The sequence below is a fragment of the Coffea arabica genome, chromosome 6e (genome assembly GCF_036785885.1).
Source record: "Coffea arabica cultivar ET-39 chromosome 6e, Coffea Arabica ET-39 HiFi, whole genome shotgun sequence".
In the NCBI taxonomy this organism is placed as follows: Eukaryota; Viridiplantae; Streptophyta; class Magnoliopsida; order Gentianales; family Rubiaceae; genus Coffea; species Coffea arabica.
The window spans coordinates 4,507,093-4,530,655 of record NC_092321.1 but is presented as its reverse complement, the minus strand read 5'-3'; the positions used below and the strand labels follow the sequence as shown (position 1 = coordinate 4,530,655).

At 35.6% G+C, this 23,563-nt stretch overlaps 2 protein-coding genes across 3 annotated transcripts; one reads left to right on the top strand and one right to left on the bottom strand.

Moving 5' to 3' along the window:
• Positions 1-5,245: 5,245 nt before the first annotated feature.
• Positions 5,246-11,459, bottom strand: LOC113697601 (cell division protein FtsZ homolog 2-2, chloroplastic). Its single transcript, XM_027217283.2, has 9 exons — positions 11,137-11,459; positions 9,903-10,593; positions 9,226-9,525; positions 8,263-8,353; positions 7,711-7,835; positions 6,977-7,069; positions 6,043-6,108; positions 5,753-5,884; positions 5,246-5,636 (listed from the first exon to the last, which is right to left on the bottom strand). The coding sequence occupies exons 2-8, from the start codon at positions 10,530-10,532 to the stop codon at positions 5,753-5,755; spliced, it is 1,437 nt and encodes a 478-aa protein (XP_027073084.1). The 5' UTR covers positions 10,533-10,593; positions 11,137-11,459; the 3' UTR covers positions 5,246-5,636.
• A 3,505-nt stretch (positions 11,460-14,964) lies between these two features.
• LOC113697604 (F-box/LRR-repeat protein At1g67190-like) lies at positions 14,965-17,712 on the top strand. Of its 2 annotated transcripts, XM_072054589.1 has the most exons (3): positions 14,965-15,223; positions 15,418-15,472; positions 15,613-17,712. In XM_072054589.1, the coding sequence occupies exon 3, from the start codon at positions 16,094-16,096 to the stop codon at positions 17,351-17,353; it is 1,260 nt and encodes a 419-aa protein (XP_071910690.1). In that variant the 5' UTR covers positions 14,965-15,223; positions 15,418-15,472; positions 15,613-16,093; the 3' UTR covers positions 17,354-17,712. The 2 variants fall into 2 exon arrangements, with proteins under 2 accessions (XP_071910690.1, XP_027073089.1); XM_027217288.2 differs by having other exon boundaries at positions 14,965-15,472.
• Positions 17,713-23,563: the final 5,851 nt, after the last annotated feature.

Here is a 23,563-nt window from a genome sequence, read left to right as displayed (position 1 = left end):
TCGCAGGATAAGGTCTCGTGATTAGCTTTCTTGAACTCCTGCAGGAGTAGCACTGCAGCTGAGACGGTAGTATCTTGAGCAGAATCATAAGAATTCTGAAGGGTCATGCTAGCACTGCTACTTGGATGTTCTCGTTTCATATAAAAATGGAAAATATTATTCCTCTGTGTGTGTGTGATGCCAATTGCCAATCGAGTGTTGGGGATTACATTACATGAAGCCTTTACTACGTGGGAAGCAATGGGAATATAGTAATAAAGAAAATACTACTAGTACTAGTAGATAGAAACTAGAAAGCAAATGGGTGGGGGTGTTCGTTTACACGTCCTAGCAAAATGTTTCTTTATGTATGGCATGGGACAAATGTACGTGTCTTTTCTGATGTAGATTCCAAATTGTGTGGCTTACTTCAAGCTTGAAAATCCCCGCAGAAAAGAGAAGGAAAAAGAGAGGCTGTGAGGGGGAGTTTGATACCTTCGATTGATTTTTGGAGGATTGTGAGGTTGATGTTGATTTGGCAATTTAATTTTCCCTGGGGATATAATCAATGATAATGTGATTTTTAGATGTTGCTGGCCAATGATTGTAGAGATTTTGATTCAGGAAGGGAATTTCGTTGACGACTGGTTCAGCTACAATTTGTACCAATCATTAATTAATTCCAGACGGAGACAACTTTGGATTTGGAAGAAGGTTAGCCAGATATTTCTTTCATGCAAAACTTGGCGGCTTTCGTTCTTACCTGAATCATATCGAGCTTTGCAAAATATTTTTGCATTGACATAAATTTTTGAGTCCTTTCCTCTGGTTTATAAAATTGCAGGTTACCTACATGATTAAGTTTTCCATTTTGTTTTGGGTTTTTCATATTTTGCCTGTCAACTGTCACAATCAATGGAGGAGGAGGAGACGTGGGTTGGGTTTACATTGACATACATATGAAATGCAGGGAGATAAATGCATGCAACAAACAATAAGAACCAAAACCTGCAGCCTTATTTTACAGCGTTCCATTTTTCGGCCATTGTTGAAAATTTGTATCCAAAGCCACCGAATGAGACTTGAGAGGGATGAAGAGATCGCAGGAAAGATCCAAAGAGGGAGAGACCACACACAGTTGCAAACAAGGCCATTACTACTGGCATTTACTCGTGCCCAATGGTTTGGTTTGTGTGTACATGTTATTTCAAGATTTCATTGTCGCATTAATTTCACGAAAAGAAAGTTCTCTCCATTTTTCTTTTCTTTTCTTTTCTTTTCCTTTGAGGTATCATATTGTGTTTATACAGTACTATATTCAAAGAAAATTTTTATGGTACCTGGAAAATAGAATTTCAAGCGATTGTCTGATTTGAAAAGCTGAGATTTTTTGGTTCAGAAATGGTGACGTGCAAGGTGATTAATATCCTGGATTTAATTTTACACGGCCATAGCTTAAATTCAAATAAAAGGACTATTGGCAATCATTTATTTTTTAGAATTGTAGTGGATAGGGAAGGCGGCAGTCACTTATAATAAGCTGCAGTGACTTTGACAAGGGCAAAAAACTAGTAATACATACTAGAGAATAAAAAAACTAGTAAGGGACGGAATCAAAATAATTGGACTTCTTGTTGAAACTCAAATTGTGCGTTCAATGAGAATTCTCAAGTTAAGAAACTACATTAATAAGTTTTTGTCACTTGAGAAAGGACCAGGTCAACAAAAAATGAAAAAAAAAAAGCGCAAATTAATAAGTTTGTCACCAGAGATCTTATTCTTGTCACTTGAGAAAGGATCAGGTTGAAGAAGAAAAAGAAGCAAGCGAAGGGCAAGCAAAAGGATACCTGCAGGCTACTGAAATTCCAGAGGTCGAAAGAACTCAAAGGCTAGAGACTTATAGCTAATCAGCTGGGACAATTATGGGGTATAACTTGCATGATGACAAAGTTCTTCTCCTCCTCCTCCACTAATACTTCGTTGAAGCCTCCGGACCATACTTTTCCACCATTCTCTTCAGTATCTAATTGTCTCTGATTAATGTATATTCTGTAACACTATGTCTTATCACGACTGAGTTTCAACTGCATCCTCAGCAAGCAGCACTGGATCTTATTTATTTGACTTCCCAGCTTATCAAATCCAAAGCCGTTTCCTTTGGCTACAGATTGGTTCTTTTCATCTTCGACTCTCTTTGACTTTCCGTTCCCTGCATTAGTAACGTACCCCGCCTTGTGTTGCGGGTTTTGCTGTCCCCTGTACTACTAGCGCCATGATTTCCGCCCAAAAGAAAATAATCATGATCATGATAGCACCATGATCTCTTGCAAAGCCTGGACAATCCGCTGTGTCAAGTTCATTAGCTAGTATGATTACTTGAGAATATAAACATGTATTCTTATATTGTAGGTATGAATAATAAGCTTATAACTACAAATGATTTTCTAGTCCTAATTAGCTCATGTGAGCGTCAAAATTTGTATATCTAACAAACTCTGAAAACATTTAACTCCATTTTGGTTCATATATAAACTTATCGCGGTGTCCTAATTGAAGAACAAAAAGTCAACCACTGTAATTCATTTACGATTGTTGTATATGTATATTTATGAGAATAACATTATGGGCCCAAACAAACAATAAAAAAAGGGGTTACTATCACTTTACCCCCTTAACGTTTGGTGCTACTATCAACTTCTCCCTTAACGTCATCTTTTAGTCACTTTACCTCCAAGACTAACGGTCAAACTTAACGGAGTTTATTAATTAAAGTGAAGAGACATGTTTAACTATTAAATTTATTATCACTTTGCCCCCATAAAATATAGTTTCATTATCAATTTATCCCATAGAGTTGTTTTTTAGGCAATTTATCTTACCATTAAACTAACTTAGCAAGTTTAAAAACTTTAGAGGAAAATACCCTCTCCTTTGCATAATAAAAATAATAAAAAATTTAAAGTGACTCTTCTCATTTTTCGTATCAAGAAAAAAAAGTCAAAGTATTAATTTCTTTCTTCTTGACAATCTCATTAATATTGAAAAAATAGAAAGATGGAGAGGGGAAGGGGGAGAGGGAGAGAGAGAGCTAGGAACTAAAGTGATTGTATCACTATAATCTAAACGAATAAAGTGATAATAACAATGTAGTAATGCTATAAAATAAAAATGTATTTTTATCCAAAATTTCTTAACATATTGAGTTGAATTACTTATGGGGGTGAAGTGACTAAAAGATAACGGCCCTGTTTGGAAGCTAGTTTTTTGGACAAGTTTTTTACCTACAAGTTTTTTAACAACTTTTGCTACAGGAACCCAAAAAACTTCTCAAAATTTTTTACCCACACACTTCAAAATACACAAAACACACACAAATTCCTCCACCATCCCAACCCAATACATAAAACACACATAAAAAAAATTCCCTTCCCTTTGGCTTTCTTCTTCCTCTACCATCCCAACCCAGTCCACCACCTCCGTCGCCGACCACCACCACCTCCGGCGCCATTTTCTTTTTTCTTTTTTTTTTTGCCTTTCTCCCTCTCCCTGCCATCCTCCTCCTTTACCCAATTTGACTGCCTTCCTCTTTTTTTTTTGTGTGTCCCCCGCAACCCTCCCCCTCCCGCGACCAGATCTGGTCCCATTACCAGATTGCAAAAGTGGAGGGGAGGGGAGCTGCGATCTGTTCGCGCGAGGGCGACGGGGCTGCTGAGGGTGACGGGGATAGATGAGGGGAGGAGAAAAAGAAGGTGACGGGCAGAGGGGGTTGGCGGGGCAGAGGGAGAAGAGGGGCGGCGGCGGAGAGGGGAGGAGAAGAGGTGACGGGTGGAGGAGACGGGAGAGAAAAAGGGGTGGCGGGTGGCGGGGGAGAGGGGAGGAATATGGGTGGCGGGTGGCAAGGAGAGTGGAGGAAAAGGGGTGGAGAGCAGAGGGGGGTGGCGGGGGAGGGAGAAGAGGAGTGGCAGGGGAAAGAAGGGGAAGGGGAAAGGGAGGGAGGGGGAAGGGGAGAGGGAGGGTGACAACAGAGGGAGGGAGAGGGGGAGGGGTAGGGGGTGCTGCGTTGCTGCGGGGAGGGGGGCTGGTAACGGGGAAGGGGGAAGGGAAGGAAGAAGAAGAAGAAGAGAAGAAAGAAAAGAAAAAGAAAAGAAAGAAAAAGAAAAAGAGAAAGAGAAAAAGAAAAAAAAAAAAAAGTTTTTCCTCTTAAAAACTTCTACAAAAAAATTTTCACCTTACAAAAAATTTTACACAAATTTTTTCAAAAACTTCTACAGTGTACTACAGTAAAGTTTTAGACAAACTCCCAAAAAACTCAGGTTCCAAACAGGCCCAACGTTATGGGGTAAACTGATAGTAGTGATATAGTTTAATGGGATAAAGTGATAATAACCAAAAAAAAAAAAACACACAGTAAGTCATGATATTCACATAAATTTTTTAACTTCTTACACAACTTCTGAATATATTTTAGATCAAATGAGAAGCAAAATACATGAGACATAATCGAAATATGCAAGAAACTAGAAGGGTAGTGAATTTCATTACCATAACATGGATACATCTTTCTACCATATGTCTCAACTAAAAATTTAGTTCATGGGTCAAGCAGTGAAAAGGAAGGATGGAGAGTGGTTAAGTGGTGAGGGCGGAGGCAACTCCTTGTCTTGCGGATCCGACTTCTGTGCGAGTAAAGACCCAATACTGCACAATGGGGTAGAGATACCTAACCTAACAATTCAAAACTATGGCCCCACTCTCTCTTGAAACTTGAAGGCACAACCATGCGCAGGTTGTCACTTGTAAGAGCCCGTCAAAAACAAGAGGCGGATGCGTCCAGACTGTTTTGACGCTTTCCTAGGATTCCTCTGAACCAATCTTTTGTAAACCTATGGAATGGCACACGACCAAATGCAGCTGTATTGTATTTGTGGCCGAATTGGGTAGCGATACCTTCAATTCCATAAAACGCAATGCAACAAATGAAGTGAAGGAAGACCTTGGCTCAGCACTTGTAACCATGAATAGGACACAAGTTAAAATTGCCCTTGCACGTCCTTTTCCCCCTAATCTAGTAATCTTATCCCCCCCCTGGGCGGCCAGCCACAAGCGTATATGGACAGGGCACTGCACTATTTCTGTTACGCTTAGATTAAAAAACTCAGGATGGCCACTAATCAGTCCTGCTGCTATTTGCCACTTTGGGGTCATCATTCATCGTAATCACTAGCAGTCAGTCAAGTCTTGTGTGCGAAAAACAGGATCAAAAAAATTTTGTGAACGTAATCTGTAAAATTACGGCAAGAAAGGTTGGTCTCAGCAGAATGGCAACGAGAAACCACCTATTGCGAGAAGCAATATCTCAAAAAGGAAACCCAAAAAAAAGAAACCACTCCACAACACTGCTCACCAGGGGTATGAACTCTGAAAGACTAATGCTAATTCCACTGCAATCGTCAACTTATATGCACAAGTTCATCTACGGTGATAAAAACAAGTATACTGTACAATATTCCGCTGGCCTGGACAATAGATGATACCCGTCGTCGTCATTGTCTACCTCCCCATTATTCTTGAAGAGAGCACAGTGTATTTATTATTCTTGAAGGATTGCATACGATGCTTCCCTGTGGAAATTTGCTATTGAACCCATTACCCCAATCCTGTACATACAAAAACTTTGCTGAATACTCGCATAACTGAGGATGTAGTCTCGACAAAACAGTGTAGTTCAACATGAAGATTGTGTGACAGGAAAAGCAAAAAACAACAAGCTGACTTAAGCTCTTGGATAGCGAGAACGCCCTTTCTTTCTTAAAAATTCAGGGATCTCCACAGAACCACCTTCCAGGAAGGATGATGGTCGTCGATTCATTCCAAGGCCTGCATCTCCTTGTGCCATCTGACCTGCCTGTATGTGGACCAAATGTCAAACAAGCTTTCAAAAAAGAAACGGTCATCACAACAGAGAATGAAACCAGGAGCACATAAGAACAGCGTTTTTTTCTTTTCCCCACTTTGTTGGGGGCAGCAAGAGCGCTGTGGGTACAGCTAAAGCATGATAAATACCTGAAGAGGTCTCCCCTCACTTTCTTCTTGGCGTTTAAATCCCGTAGCAATTAGGGTTATACTAACCTGAATGAGCAGAAATTACAAAATTCAAAGCTCCACGTGAAAAACAAATGATAATGCTGGAATTAAAGCATCTGCTCTAAACAAAAAATGATCCATCACCAATGAATGGTATCAATTTTGAGTGAAAACCGATGCAGATCAATCCATTATAACATTAAGAAGTAGTAATACTCAGGATTTGTCAAACAATTAATGTAACACCTTCCAAGCGTTGCCAAGTCAATTTTTTTCCACCTGTTTCTTTTACTTTGTTCTGTGAATTAAAGATCTTTCACTGCAAATTCTATATTTCAATCTTCCAATTAAGACAATCAAGGAGTGCTTATTCTAGCTATCTCTTACTTTTTGGAAATACAGAAAAATAAAGATGCAAAAAACTGTTCCGTAAAGTTAAAGAAACAACACAATAAAGGGACAGTATTTTTTTCTCATGGGAAGAACTTGGGAGAAGAATCACGGAAAAAGCTTAAGGGCAGATGCTAACATGGTGAGCAATGAAAACAAAACCCCCTTAATTTTTGCATTAAGTGCGGTCAATACACTAAGCCAAACAAGTCAAATCAGGGCTGAATTATAGTTGTTCCCTTGCCTGAAATTGTTTTATATCCTACCAAGTGAGTTGAATAGGAGAGTAAGTGATATCATAGGTGAACATTAAACAGACGCATGTGAAGAAAGAACCCCCTTTCAAACTTTGATAAAGGGAGACACGACATGAGTGAGGATTTGTTTACGACATTTGTTCTCAAGGACAAACCAATTATTGGCAAAAGACTATTACACAATACACTGAAACTGTAACTGCGAATTTAACAGAATACCAATGGCGAGATTTGTCCTGCTTGTGCAGAGATAGTAAGCGACTTACTTGACCGCCTAGTGATGGATCAATAACAGCTCCAAAGATTAAATTGGCACTCGGATCCACAAGGTCATATATGACCTCTGCAGCAGCATTTACCTATTACAAAGCCAGGAAACACTAATGGCATGAACAAAGAATTTTAGAACTAGATCAAACAAAAGACAACTATTTAGTGATGCCAACATACACAAATGGGCGGATTACATAACCTGTGTGAAGAAGTTAGAAGGATATAGGCTACAATGGAAATCCTAAACTTGACCCCAAAGTACGAAGTTCAGTATGCCTGTTATTCTCAAAAATCTTCAACATTTCAACATTAAAAACTGTGTCACCATCACCCAAAACCTTCATTTTGTCATAATATGATGATACAGGGGCCACTTAAGCACCCAAATAGCAGTTTCCCCATAAAAACCTCATTGTCCAGAAGAAAAGGTTATAAGTTCAAAAACAACACAATTCAGTTTGTGTAGAGAGAGAAAGTCCACAAACAATGAATGTTAAAAACCACTTCAAGCAAAAATTTAACTATTTTATGAGATATGGGCTGCATTTTTATTCATGTAAAACAAAACAGACACCAGATAGCAGAGGTTTCTGTCTCCTTCAAAAGTAAATCCTTTGTTTCCAAAAGAGAGATAATCTTCATAGTAAATTAGTGTAAAATATCTTCATCAGTTCCTCTGTAGCAAACCAAGCACATGCTCAGACACATCAGAGAAAGAATTATATACCTCAAACAATGTCAAATCACTGCCACCAGTAATATTCCACACAATACCAGTAGCCCTCTCTATCCCGATATCTAACAATGGAGATTGAATAGCATTCAATGCAGCATCCCTAGCCCTTGTCTTCCCTGCACAGTTAAATATCCAGAATGTGAGTTACTCTGGATCCTATAAGTTAGGACCTCGATCATCATACCCTAATACAAAACATTCAAATGAGAAAAAAATAGAAAAGAAGAACAAAGAAAGAAGTGAACAAGCCTTTGATTTGAATTAACAGGGAGATGACAATGGTCAAAATTCCGATTCAAGATATTTTCCAAATAATGTCATTTTTATGATGAAGCATTTTTTTCAGATATTCACTTGTCATTTCCATGGAACTGAGCAATGAATACGAAAGGTGAAATCATAGCTTAGTATAAGAAACACCAAGGAGTTTACCAAGAAACCAGTTTAGGGGCGGTGTTCTCAAAAAAGATGGTCACAAAGACAAGAGAAGCACGGATGCTTCTTGAGACGCACTTCATCAATTCAGCAGCTTATAGAAAGTACCTGTTGCAGTCCCAATGCCCATCAATGAAGAACCAGCATTAGCCATAATGGCACGCACATCAGCAAAATCCACGTTTACCAGCCCAGGAATCTGCATTGACCACAACTTATCACAAATTCTATAAGACGAGTATCTTGTAATAAAAACTGAAAGCGATGGTGAAACAGAAATTAAACTAATTTGTTACTGAGTACAGTAGCTGACAAAACTTGGTGAATTCATAGTTCACAGTCATGTGCTGTACCATTCAGCATCAATAACAAAGCCTTAAATTTATATGTATAGGATGTCCATGTGACATCCACACACACCTAAATTCTATATTTCATATGTTCCACAGTAGCATTTCACATAGAGAACCCAAAGGACTTGGTGCAACTTTACATATTGATTGGTTCAATTATGAAGTGTTTTAACAACCATGAATCATGAAAGAGTGCAAAGAATTTTAAATATGGAGTTCGAGGTGGGAGAAAGAGTGCATGAATGAGGTACGCTTCCACACTTGCATGCTAAAAAGGTACTCACAAGGTAGAAGTATATATAATATACAGTTATAACTGAAACATATTACGCTTTTATAATACATTTCTAGCCTAGTTTCACCTGCATTATTGTGTGACATTCATCATCCTTCAAGAAAATTGGAAGAATTAGCTAAAGCAGATACTCAATCACTGAGTTTTACTAATTGATCAAAACTGATGGAACATACAAGAACCACCATCCACCTATAACACAGAAATCCCAAATAGTAGATAATTGCATAGACCTTCTTTAACTTCTACCACAAGAGTTGGTCATCTAGGAAGAGTTCATATATTCAATCTCCAACACAACTTAGTATTCACGTATATGTGCATGAGAAATAAGCAAGGTGGAGTAGGCTGCTAAATATAAGCAGTGTCAACTATATTAGCTAGATATAATGGATGAGCCTTTAGTCACATTGAATTCAATACCGTGATTATGTCTGAGATACCACGGACTCCTTGTCGAAGAATATCATCAGCCAAGTTAAATGCTTCTGTTACTGGTGTAGATGGGGAGACTGCAGTCAGTAATTTGTCATTTGGAATGACAATCAGTGTATCGACATTCTCTCTCAAAGCTGCAATCCCTTCTTGTGCTTGAACGGCTCTTCTACGGCCCTCAAAGGAGAAAGGAGTTGTAACAATGCCTACTGTCAAGATACCCATTGCTTTAGCAATTCCAGCAATTACAGGAGCCCCACCAGTCCCAGTTCCTCCACCCATTCCAGCCTGTAGAAGTCCATGTGAAGTCCAACACGAGATTATAAAACAAATGGCTAACACAAAAATTAAAAATACTAAAAATTAGCATACATATATCAGATGAAATAGCATTGCCTTCTACACCATTTAGTAGAGTTTAACAGGAACTTAAATTTTACTAGTGTCTGAACATGGATTGGAAACACAATATGTTAAAAACAAAAAATCAACAATCTGTTGCTACTACAGAAATGTATGCTTTGATACATCTTTTCATCATCTTCGTTACTGAACACCTTCACTACTGTTTCTTGGAACTGATAGAGAAAATTGCAGGAACACAAGTATGTGCCTACCTGTAAAAGTATCAACCCCAGAAAATAACTTGGCAAAAGAGAACTTACCGTGACAAAAACCATGTCTGAACCATAAACTGCATCTTCAATTGCTTCTTTGCTTTCTTTAGCAGCATTCATCCCAATATCCGGGTTCCCACCAGCTCCAAGTCCTCGGGTAAGCTCTTGACCAATTTGCAAGCGTTGCTCAGGAAAAACAGGTGACATCCTCATGGCTTGGACATCCGTGTTAACAATCCAGAACTCTACACCCTTCATAGAGCTCTCAATCATTCGATTGACAGCATTTGACCCGCCACCTCCAACACCAATAACTTTTATCTTTGCCTCATTGTAATTGTTTGAGCCCGAAGTATCTCTCAAACTCTCTGTAACACTTCCACTTGAGCTATCCTGCCGAGGGTTGGCTATGGTGGTGTTCCCCTCACCCCTAAGCATTGAAATTTCTGGGTGCAAATTCAGAAATGGATCCTTGCTCTGAAATTGGCTGACACTATGAGAGTTTGTTGAACACTTAATCTGAGTGCATATTGGACTACCCCTTTGGCTAACATTCAAAAAGCCAATCTTTTCATCGGGCGTTTTCAGCGGGCCTACTTTTCCTCCAAGAACGGTCAAAACCCCCATTGACCTTCGAGCATCGTAACGCGTAAAACAAGTCGATGTGCAGGTAGCCATACCAGAAAACCCCAAAATACTATACGCAACTTAGATAGAATTTAAGCCAAATTGCCGAATCCTACAATTTGCAGTCCAGTATATCCTTTTTAGCTCATGTTTAATTGTAAAATGCAGCCAGAGAACTCTCAACAATCATAACCTAAACCAATACTTAATAAACGAAAACTTCAACAAGATAAACAAGTAAAGAACCTCAGCAGAGCAGAAAGAAAGAGGAAAAAGCCAACGCTAATTTGTAACGTATGTTTCCAAGATCATTTACATTATAATGCAACAGATAGTGATGATTTTCGAAATGTGTTAAGATGTTATTCCAGACAGCATAAACATGAACCCTTCCCGGGCTCCTTGGCGCAAGAAAGACAGTAGCTTTAAACCAATTTAAAAGAAGACAAATTACAATGGGGCAAGAAATTGCAGCAACACTTGACACCAAAAAAAAAAAAAAGGATAGGCCCTAAAACATCAAGAATCAGAAGGAAACAGAAGCGGGAAAGAGAAAAATGAGCTTTGGGTATGATAATGAGACATCGATATACTGGAAACAAAGGAGTTTTATTTTTTGAGATGGAGAGAGAGAGAGAGAGAGAGAGAGAGAGACCTTAGACAGTCAGCGCCGCACTTGTAAACCGCAGTGGCAATGGTTGAAGCATTTACTGGAAAAGCAGTGGCAATGGTTTTTGCTTTGAGAGAAGGGGGCCAGCAAATGTCAGGGGAGCTGGGGTTTTGGGATTTTGGTTAATCACTTCATTCTTTCCCTTCTATGTACACCACTGGTTAGTTTAGACTTTTAGTACCGCTAATTTCTACGGCCTAAGCTCTGCTACCGTACGCGAGGGTTGGCAGGGCAGGTGGAGACGGACTGGGGAGAGAAAGTAGTAGCACTAAAAGCGCTCGTCCTATTTTCTTTTCCCTTTCTCTTTTGGGGTTTAGTATTTATCTTTTACAGCTACCTCCTAACAAACCAAGCAAGATTTAAGCCATATTCCTGTTGAACTAAAAAAAAAAAAAAAACTATAAACTCTCGCATTGAAGAAAAAGATAACAGTCTGAGTTGTGTTGGTGATGATTGACCATTGAAAAAATATCCAAGAAATGGGGGGGTTTTTTTTAATTCCTACCATTTTCACACTCAGTGCACAAAACAAAATATTGAGTGTGTCAATCCATCAATCAAAATTGACTCCACTCATGCGTCACATGGGCTCAATGGTATTTAGCCACCACATAGTCCCTTATCGCACTGCCTTTTAACCCATTGGTTGGCTTCAATTTCCTCTTGTTTCTTTTTTTTTATTTTATTTTTGAAGCATCCTCTATCGTTTCTGTCCTACTTAAGCCAGTGCAACAATTACTATAATATTAGAATTACTTTGCACCCTTCAACTATTTTCAAATCTCACTTATTACTCTAGAATTTTTCCATTTTTAACTTTAAGCTTCTAAGTTTTGCAATCGACTGCTAATTTTAGTTTGGCAAATTGATGGATGAGCCATCCAATTATGCATACAAGGACCTTTTGAACCCCACTCTTATTTTTTCCTTAAAATGCCTCTTTTTTTTTTTGGTCAGAAAATGTGTTGCAGTGGGCATATTTTCTACCCAACTAAAGTTAATAACAGCTCTATTTTTTAATAAAAGAAATTAAGAGAGAAAGTTCCATTAAGTTTTTGACTGCTCAAAAAGAATCAAAATTTTGTTACCTTTTGATGGAAAGGGAAAAAAAAAATGTGCTACTTGGCACATCTCCTGGTAGGAAGAAAAATGGCAATTTTAGAAGAAAATTAAGGTGATGGTTGAAAGTTTCTTTCTGCCAACTATGGGCCATCTGAACCCTATTTCAATTTGTCATAAAATAGTGAAATGTAATGGATTGTTAAAAGTTAGAACTTCAAGGTGGTATATTATGGAAGTAAAAAGTTTAGGGTAAGAAAGTAAGATTTGAGAATAATTGAGAGTTGTAAAGCGCAATTAACGCCTTCCGTTATGGTATCTTTAAAAATGGTTGTTTATGTGACAAAACACGGAAATTTTGTCGTGATTCGTGTAATCATAGGCCGCTATTTGTTTTTGCTCCACCACTAGTTTACGCTTTTGTTTTTTCAACACTTTCCTCCGACGGCTCCGTTTGGATTAACTATTTTTTGGGGTGTTTTTAAAAAACTTTGCTGTAGCAGAGTTTTTAGAGTATATTTTGAAATATTTTTAGAAAATATTTTGAAATATTTTTTATTGACACTTTATTATGAGATATTTGGTAAATTTTTAAAAAAATTTAAACTAATTTTTAGATTATCTTTTAGAGTACTTTGTTGTAACTTTTATTGTATTTGAAAAACTAATTTTTGAAAAATACTCCAAAAACAGAGATCCAAAAACAATTGATATTTGGGCCTACATTGATATAAAAAAATATATTTCTCTTTCTCAGTTCACTTATTTATGCTGTGGGAAAATTCTACGGTAGAGGCCCTCCATCGCATCCTTAACGATAGTAGTGGTTCATATGTTAGATTCTGAAATTGTTACAATCTGATGGTCGAAAATATATATTTTTTACCATCTAACGACAAATTTAATTCGAAGGTGTGAAATTGTAGAATCTCCTTATGCCATATTCGAGAAGTCTTCAAACAATAATGGTTAATGGAAATTTTTCATATTTTTAACGGAGAAGTTTGAAAAATAACCAAATTATAAAAACAAAAAACCTATTAATGTGCAAAGGAAACTGCTTGAGAGACATTCAAATATTAACCAAGAAAAACCAAAATTTTGAGGAAAACATCATACAAATAGTCCCTCAAATGTTAGCTTAGTCTCGCACAAATGAAATGATGATTTTTCATCACACAGATATCAGCTATTTACCTTTCAATGTATTCTGTGTAAGAAATAATGATATTTTGTTCATCACAAATGCAAAAAATGCACGTTTTTAAGTCTCTCATCTAAATTTTACTCATATGCTTGTCCAAAAACATTCATGCACATCTCATGCCTCTCAAATTTTTTGAGCAAAAATGGAAAGAAGGGATAAAAGTCCTTCACACTTCTTTCTTTTTTTTTGTTACATTTTTAAAAAAAATTCGTTTGCATTAAAAATACATTTTCTAATTTATCTTTTTATATTCCCAACTACCTTTTTATTTCACATATATCACATCAAAAAAAGTGCTACAGTATTTATTCCAAATAATTATTTGGAATAATGCTCCATCCAAACAAAGTGTAATAGCCATAACTATCTTTGATCGCAGTGTTGTCATCGGTGGTTATTATTTTAGTTATGAAATTTCATTATAATTCAATTCTTCAGTCAAATTTTCACGTAGAATATAATTTTGATATTAGCTTTTTGTAAAAAATGAACAAATGTTGATGGAAAAAAGGCAAAAACACTGGCCGGTAAATTTTGATCTCAACATTAGTTTCATATTTTTTTTAGTCATATAGCTAATAGAGAAAAACATGCCAATGTTTTTTTTTTCAATATTAGCTGTGGAATATTCTACCCGCCAATATTTTTTCTATTTTTTTTAGCCATTTTTGTCCTTTTTTCACAAAAACTAATATCAAAATTAGATGAAATTTTGTGATTGAAAGCAGTATCTGCCGACAGCGACATTGCTAGCACAGTAATTGGAGGTAGCCATGGATGTTGCCACATTCTTGGTTAGGAAAATAGGATGAAAAAGAAAGAAATATGAGGGACTTTTTTTTCCCCCTTTTTCCTACTATCTTTTGATTTTACCCGTAATGTTTGTTAGGCATACTAAGAATATGAATATAGATGAATCGAGGGACTAAAAATGAACATTGTTATTTGCGAGGGACAAAAATTCATTATTTTACATGTGAAGAAGGTAAAAAAATATAAAGTCAACATGTGAACGGCAAAAAAATCATCATTTCATATGTGAGAGACAAAAAAAATGCAATACTAATATGCTGAGGGACTATTTGTATGATTTTCTCAAATTTGGATTGACTAGTGTAATTGTTCTAGTAAGCTTGACAATAAATGTGTTTGGATTGAGATGATTTGAGAAAAAAATAATTTGCTTCATTTCCCAATCACTTTTTTATCTCATATACATCACATCACAAAAAAGTGTTACAGTAATTATTTCAAATAAATCATCTAAATAAACTCCTATCCAAACAAACTCAAAAATAATCTTTCTCTACATTTATCATTTTCTTTGTTTGATACAAGGGCAATCGAGAATATCAGAGTTAGACTCTTGTCCCTAATATTTACCATTTACTTTTACCACTTTTCTTGAATTCGATCTACATATTTTTAAACGTTGAAATCTCTATCATGAACTACCTAGGACAATTTCGTAGAGCCTCTCAATCGTCTTAAAAACCAGAACGGGCGTAGAATCATGGAATAAAACCGGACGTATGTATATCCATCTATCTATCTACATGTACGCGGGTTTCCACTTTCCTGTTTCCTCCTCCAGTCACGTGCGAACCACTTGGCGAACCTAGAACACCAACAAGGCAACAACAGTCACCAGTGCGTGTGTGTGTGTTATGTTTCTGTGCAGGAGCCAAGAGGGCAGAAAGGCGGAGGCCAGGGGGGCTACACAGCTAGCTTGACCATTTCTTTCTTCCAGCAAATCAGATTCCTAACTCCCCCGCCCTCCCTGCGTTGCCTGCCTTCTCTCAGTTGGTACTAATACTTCTTTGGTTGATTGTTCTTCCTCCTTACTCGTCAGTCAATCAATATCATCATCCATCTCTTTTCTTTCTTTCTCAGCTCCTCGTTTCTCTGTCCTTTTTTCCTGAATTTATGTTTCCTTTGGTGCACTCGATTGAGGGGCATCCTTGATCAATGCGTTTTATATTCTTGATTTATTTGATTAGTCAGTCGATTTTGGATTCTGCGTTCTGATCGTGACGCTCTGATTAATCTCATTTGGTAAGTCGCTACAAAACTCTCTGTTTCAATAGCTTCTTTCTTGATTCTGATTTAATATTTGAATACGTATGTTTCTTTGCTATTTTATTCGTGCGTTATTATCTGAAAGTGGTCCTTTCTTGATTATATTTTGGTTGCAGGGTTAGAATTTGATGTAATTTGTGTATGTTGATTGCTGAAGACTGAAAGTTGGCGCCCTTTCTAGCGGTACCTAATCTGCTATATCTTAAGACAAAGTTGAGAGATTGGCTATCTGAACTATGATCAGGCAGGATTTCTGTCCAACTATTCCAAAAACCGTTATCCCAAATCTCAGTTTCCAGATTAGTCAGTGGGCTGGTTGAACTATTGGTTCATGACATTCGCCAACAAAAAAAAAAAAAAATTGATTGACCGGGGGTTGCTCCACATATCTTTTCTGGAGGTCGTTGATTTTATCATTCTGGAGGTTTGGCTACTTCATTTATATATGTTGGACTGAGTTTACTTAAAAAACCATTATTAGATTTTGGTTTTGGGTTGTGCTTTCTTTCACTTTGAAGCCTTCAATGGCTTAGACGATTTTAGTAGGTTATAGGAATATTGAGCATCTCATTCTTTGCTCGTTTTTCTGGATTGTGCATGGAGTGTCTTCCTGTAGAGGTCATTGGGAATATATTATCCCGGCTGGGGGCTGCTCGTGATGTTCTGATTGCATCTGCAACTTGCCGAAAGTGGCGAGAAGCATCGAAAAATCACCTTCACGCCCTTAGATTCAGCTCCAATGATTGGCCTGTGTACCATGACCTGACTACAACTAAACTAGAGATTATCATAACGCAGACAATTTTCCAGACTAATGCACTCCAGTGCCTTTCAATAATTATGGATGATGTTGATGAGTTCTCAGCTGCCCCAGTGATTGCTTGGCTTATGTATACTAGAGATACCTTGCGGCAATTGCACTACAATGTCACAACGACACCAAATATTAATATACTTGAAAAATGCAGTCGACACAAGCTGGAAGTATTGAGGTTGGCTCATAATACAATAACGGGGGTTGAGCCTACTTATCAGAAATTTCCTTGCTTGCGATTGCTTGCTCTTAGTTATGTCAGTATATCAGCTTTGGACCTAAGTCTTTTACTGACCGCTTGTCCAAAAATTGAGGTTTTGACTCTTGTCAGTCTTGATGTTGTCATGTCAGATCCTCAGGCAACAATGGAACTGAGCAGTAACTCATTAAAGGATATAAATGTTGAGGCTATTAGTTTGGACAAATTTATACTTGAGGCAGATAGTCTTGAGAAGTTGCACTTAAAAGATTGCACGCTTGAAGTGTTTGAGCTTGTTTGCAAGGGGTCGCTAAAGCTCCTCAGGATTGATGATGTTAGTGTTATCCATCTTGACATTGGTGAAAGTGCTGAAAATCTTGAGGTTGTGGATGTTGGCAATTTTACAATCATGTGGGCAAAGTTTCATCATATGATTTCAAAATCATCAAAGTTGAGACGGCTCAGGCTTTGGGGTGTTGTGTTTGATGATGATGATGAGATTGTAGAAATTGAGACTATTTCGGCATGCTTTCCACTTTTGAGTCACCTGTCACTGAGTTATGATCTAAGAGAGGCAGCACTTCAGTATGGGTTGCAAGGTTCTTTCCAATTGGAGAACATTGTTGTGCTGGAGCTTGGGTGGACGGTAATCACTGACTTGTTTTCGCACTGGGTTGCGGGACTTCTGGAAAGGTGCACTATCCTCAGGAAGTTGGTGATTTATGGTATTGTGTCAGAGACCAAGACCCCTGAAGAATGCCATGCCTTAGCCAACTTTTCTTCGTTCATGATAAAGTTAATGAGGAAATATCCTGACGTGGAAGTTCAGTTTATATACGAGTAGATTTTCCATGTGGCGCAATTATTCGATGTCAAATATGGATTTTGCAAGCTGCAACAACACGCTCAGATGAGGTTCTGTTATTCATCTTCTCCCTGTCAGTATCCATCTCGTCCATTCTGACAATTTTTCGACTTCGAGCAATTGTATATCAGTCATTCTTTTATGTACATCTTGTGTTTGTCTTTATACTTTGCTCTTCATTGCCGAACTACTTTTGCTGATCATTGTCTTTTCTGTTGAAAGAGTTGTGTTCACTTAATGCAAGAACTTGTCCTTTGCCTCACAGTTGTACAAACTTTTGTGGATTCTATTGTTTTGGAACATTTTGTTGAAATATTAAATGTTTGATTTTCTGGATCCTTGCATAGCCCATTTTAGATGCTGATGCATAAGTGCAAAACTTCTAAGACATATCTTTTTGTCTTGCATAAGCTCTTATACGAGGTAAATTGTCCATTTCTTTTTTCTACCTTTCCTTGGATGTCAAGTTCTATCTCCATATCAGCTTAGCTAGTTTGAATAAAAGGAGGGTCTTTAAGTTTGCTACTAAAGCTAAGGATGTTTTTATTTTCAATTGCTTAATGCAAAAACTGAATCTATGTACTTGGTTCTGCATAAATTGTTTGATGAGTTGAAAGGTACTGTAAACTGCAGTTAAGTAGAGGCTGGAAGCTGGTGTTCCCTTACTCTTTCAATGAAGAAACAATTTGTATTGATCACTGAACAGGAAAGTCAAGTAATATATCTTTCAGAATTATTTTAGAGCTCCTACATTTTAATGTACGGCAACTTCAGGAAACCTGAAATGAGAGCTGCTTATGGTGAATTCTTAGTGGTTTGTCGTCATTTTAATGATGAAGGTAACTTTGGGCTGGCTTTGAGTAGCTTTTGACAAAGAAAGATGTTGAGTCTGAATAATGGCATGATTTTGAGGCGAGACTAGAAGAAAATATTAAGAATGAGAAGAGAGCATTTTAGTCTTACAAGGAACAAGAAAATCACATTGATAGTAATGAAACTCAAATTGCATTTAACGGCCCACCTTAAAATAAGAAACACCTGAAAGTCATTTGTTCATGAAGAAACTTGTAAAAGTACAGAAGATAAGAAAATTTTGACCTGTTGACTCTAGGAGTCAATTAAGACACCAAATAGAAGCATTAAGTACCTAATTCGAGATCCCGAGCATTCTAACCGACTAGTAGAAATTGCTTGAAAACTTTGACATCCAGGCTTGTGAAAAGAAAAATGGATCTCACTCTCAGGCTATTGGAATGCAGATAACAAGTTGGTTTAAAGGGTGAAATTGGCTAATTTCATAGTAATGGTTTCGTCTACAAGAAGTGCTTATTTTTGCTTCTCTTGTATGTTCATCTATCATCACGTTTAGAGAGGGCTGTTGGGGTAAAAAATTGTCCAAGTGCAGAGCCTTTGCCGTCTCATGAAGGATCCTTTGGTATCAAAACAACAACTTTCGCTGGTCTCTGTGCTTAAAGGCTCTAGAAATACATTATCAAGTGTATTGGTTGTTGAGCTGATAGGAGGAGGGAGTGACGCTAAAGATGGCAATCCTGTGATGAGAGATTTCAGTCTAGAAATAATTGATTTTGGTTAGTTTCCTAGAAGAGAATTTAGTGAAGAGTTATGAAGGACAAAGAGGGTATATGTGGATACCACCTGCAAAAAGATGTATCACACAGAAAGTAGAGACGAGATTGTTTCTTCGTTAGTACTTGCTGCTTTCTAAACAGACTGATTAAGGGGCTAAACTTCTTGTTGAGAAAACTCTTGGTTTTTGAGAATTTTTTAGGTGATCAAGGTTTATCCTACCTGTATGAATTGTGCTATTATACTTTGCTGGATCATCACTAATTGTGACTTGTCAATAGTGTGTATAGCCTACTACAGGCAAGACAAGTTTACTTTTTCAAAACATTGAAAAAGTTGAGATTAGTCTGTATCATTTGAAGGTTAAATATGATGGCTGAGGCTTAGGCTGAAACATTTTTAAATAACACGTCAAGTTCTGCAATTTTATCGGCGTAGCTGCATTTTTTGAATTTCATTATGTATTATTATTCATCATGAGAGATTCTAGATGACATATTTGACTGGAAAGATTGTAAACTTGCACATAGGAAAATAGCTTGTTTGCAGGAGTAAATTTACTGTGTGTAGCACTCCCAGGACATAGTCCTGATATTGTTAGAAAACTTGTCACACTAAACTTATTGTATGATTATGCTCATTTGGAAAGGATGAGGTGCAGAAAGAAGGATTGCATTTATGCATTTGTCCAATGGAGCTTCTGTCATGCAACGGGTGCATAAGGAGTAAAGTTGCCCTTGTAGTCCTGTTGCTTGCTTTTCTCCATGAACATTTCGCCTAAATTCAAGGTGAGTACAAGATCTCCAAAATCAGGTTATGTTCTCCAAAAGCTTTTTAAGAAACAAAAGATTGCCACCAAAAGTCTAAATCCCTCTGTCATAGCAAATCCCATTTCTAAACGAGTCTTATGTTAAGTTAATGTACATGCTTAAATTTAAGGTGTGATACAATTCATACGTTCTTGTTCACGTAGCTTTCTTGCATAAACTCACTTTAGCATGCATCTGGACACAGTCTTTATGATTGGATCAAACCTGCATTGCTAACAGTGGCCTGGCTGTGCATGTATCTCTGAGGGCGTTCTTGTGGTGCCGTGTCCTGTATCTATATAATCTATTGTTTTCCATTACCAGAGGATATGCCAATATCACGGGGCAACTACCTTCGTTTATTTCACGTGTTGTGAGAATAACATTAGCAGCAAGCAAGCTAATCAAGTCAGAAATGTAGAGAAGTTTGCCATCGCCCCTATTATTTTCGGTTGCTCTTTCGCGGTGGCCATCCGAAACCAGATTAATTGATCTGCTTAGTTAGAGGCGTAAAAGTAAATAAGGAAGACTGGAATTAAAATTAGTTAAAAAGAGTTTACAATACTAGGCAGAGAGAAGCCTTTACAATCATCCTCTAAAAGTTTAAAATACAAGAAGGAATACAAGTAGAGTTAATGAAATCCAGCTCCTGCTCTGCACCCATTCTTGCCAGAAGATCTACTACACACCTATTTGCTTCCTTGTAGATGTGGCTAATGCTAACTGTAGCAAAAACTCTGGAAAATGGTCCTGCAGTAAGAGATAATAGGGGAGAACTCATGAGTGTTAGCATTCAAGTTTTGAATGAGATCTCCAATCACTTCAGCATCAGTTTCAATCTGTAAGTTAGGAAGGTTCAAAGATTGAGAACGAGAATGGGTTCATCTCTAAAGCCCAAAGCTCTGCAGCAAAGTTTGAGGCAATCCCCAAATTTCTGCACAAACCTCCTGTCCAGACACTTAAGGTGGTTGCGAATAACCCCACCTGCGCCAGCCTTACTAGGAACTGAAGCTTTCATCATCCATACTGAAAATATTAGGCTCCGTTTGGATTAGCTGTTTTTTGGGTTGTTTTTCAAAAACACCACTGTAGCATTTCGAATCTGAAAAACAAGTCCGTTTGGATTAGTTGTTTTTGGGGTTGTTTTTCAAAAACTATATGAAAAACTTTTACTGTAGATTTTTTTGGATTATTTTTAGAGGTATTTTTGAAACATATTTTTGAGTATTTTTAGAATATTATAATTTTTATATTTTTATATAAATATACATTTATGCATTTATAATACATTTATATTTACAAATGTATAAATGTATATTATTATAAATGTATAAATTATAAATGAATATTATATAAATGTATAAATTATAAATTATAATTTTTATATAAATATACATTTATGCATTTATAATACATTTATAAATAAATATATTCATATATTCATATAAAAATATATAAATGTATTATATTCTATATAATACATAATATAAATATATTTATAAATGTATAAGTGTATATTATTATAAATGTATAAATTATAAATGAATATTATAAATATATTATAAATTATAAGTGTATATTATTATAAATGTATAAATTAATATATTATAAATATATATTAATATTATGTAGAAATGTATTTATATAATTAAAATAAATGTATATATGCATTAATATTATGTATAAATGTAAAATTAATATTATGTATATTAATATAAATGTATAAATGTATTATATCATATATAACACATAATATAAATGTATATTTAAATGTATAAGTGTATGTTATTAAAAATGTATAAATTATAAATTAATATTATATAAATGTATAAATTAATATATTATAAATATGTTTTAATATTATGTTGAAATGTATTAATATAATTAATATAAATGTATACATGTATTAATATTATGTATAAATGTAAAATTAATATTATGTATATTAATATAAATATATAAATGTATTATATAATATATAATATATAATATAAATGTATATTATAAATATACATAAATATTTATATATTATGTATAAATGTACATTTATATAAATGTATAATATATAATATATTATATTATATATAATTTATATAACATATAATATTTATGTAAATATATTTTAAATATATAAAAATATATTTTAAATAAAATAAAATATTTATGATATGTATATGTAAATATATAATATTAGAAATGTATAATATATATAATATACATTAATATTAATTTAATTTATATATAATATACATAATTGAAATATACATATTAATATATATTATAAAACAAAATTGCATAAATATATTTATAAATTTATATATAAATAAATGTATTTATATAAATATATAATATTTATTTCAATTGACATAATATATATAATATTATACATAATTGAAATAAATATATTTATATTAATATAATATATATATATAATATACATTATTGAATATACATATTAAAATACATAATTGAAATATACATATTAAAATATATAATTAAAATATATTAAAATATAATTGATATATACATATAAAATACATAATTAAAATATACAAATTGAAATATACTTATTAAAATATACAAATTAAATATGCATAATTGAAATATATTTGGAGTTGTTTTTGATATATTGTTTGGATTGGTGTTTTTGAAGTTGTTTTTGAAATACACATTTACTGTAGCATTTGGAATGTGAAAAACAGTTTTTCAAAAACAGGCTCAAAAACACCAATCCAAACATCTCAATGGTAAAAGAATAGGTCAAAATCATTAAAAGAAAATTTTTTTTTTTTTAAAAAAAAAGATGAAACGATTTAGTTAAGCGTTACGACTCCAAGACTCACAAAAGTATAAATAATTTGCAGCCAGTCGACATACAAACACGGAAGAAAAACTTTTTCATAAGCATCAGAACATTACAAACTCTATTTGCTATGCATGAATACGCAAAAGATAACTTCACATAGTCCTAAATGACCACAAACTACACTTATAAGCGTTTGATTAGAAAGAGAATGACTATTTGATAATACCCAAAAATGCCCAATTGTTTTTCAAAATGTTCCGGATTAACAAGAAGGAGATAAAATCTTCCATTTTGAATGCATATACATGAAATACTGATGAAAAATCATGGCCACCCATGCACAAGCACGAAGACATAAAAGCACGCAATCGACTGAATATAAAAAGGCCTAAAAAACTTGCAATAATCCATGCTAAATAAGTTGTATGCTGCCTGAGATTAATTTTTTTTTTTTGTTTGAAAAAAGGCCATTTCTGAGGTATACAGCCATATAGATAATCATGCAAGCCATAAACTAGTAAAGTGGCTAACTATTTTGCTTCCCTCTTGTCTTCGCAAGAACCAAAGTGCTTCAACAAAAAACTTCTCTCCGGCTTTTGATGATCTTCAATCCATTTTTAATATGTGATTTTGCTGGGCAGTGGATTTGAGATCGTGCTTTTGAGGAGATTAAAAAAAGGGATTTGGCTTTTGGTTTTCCGTGCCTCAAAGGGTATGGCGGGAATCGCATAAATGCATCTTTTTCTTTTATTATATATTTTTTTAGATTTACAAGTCATTTGTCAGTCTAGCTTTTTTGTCAAGTTACACATTTCGTTAGTCAATTTTTTTTTTTTTTTTTGTCAACACAGAGGGTGTCCGGGTCAATGCGTAAGGGGCCCGACTAATTCCTCTACACCTGTGTACCCCGCCCCCAAGAGCACCCAGGCGATATGTGAAGCCAGATTCGAACCTGTGCCACCATGAGGAATACCCCATGGGTTCACC

Coding starts and splice junctions, on each gene's coding strand:
- LOC113697604 (XM_072054589.1), top strand. CDS start 16,094: ATGGAGTGTCTTCCTGTAGAGGTCATTGGGAATATATTATCCCGGCTG.
- LOC113697601 (XM_027217283.2), bottom strand. CDS start 10,532: ATGGCTACCTGCACATCGACTTGTTTTACGCGTTACGATGCTCGAAGG. Junction 8,354..9,225: donor GTATCTCAGACATAATCACG/GTATTGAATTCA, acceptor TGGTCAATGCAG/ATTCCTGGGCTGGTAAACGT. Junction 5,885..6,042: donor GTGAGGGGAGACCTCTTCAG/GTATTTATCATG, acceptor GTCCACATACAG/GCAGGTCAGATGGCACAAGG.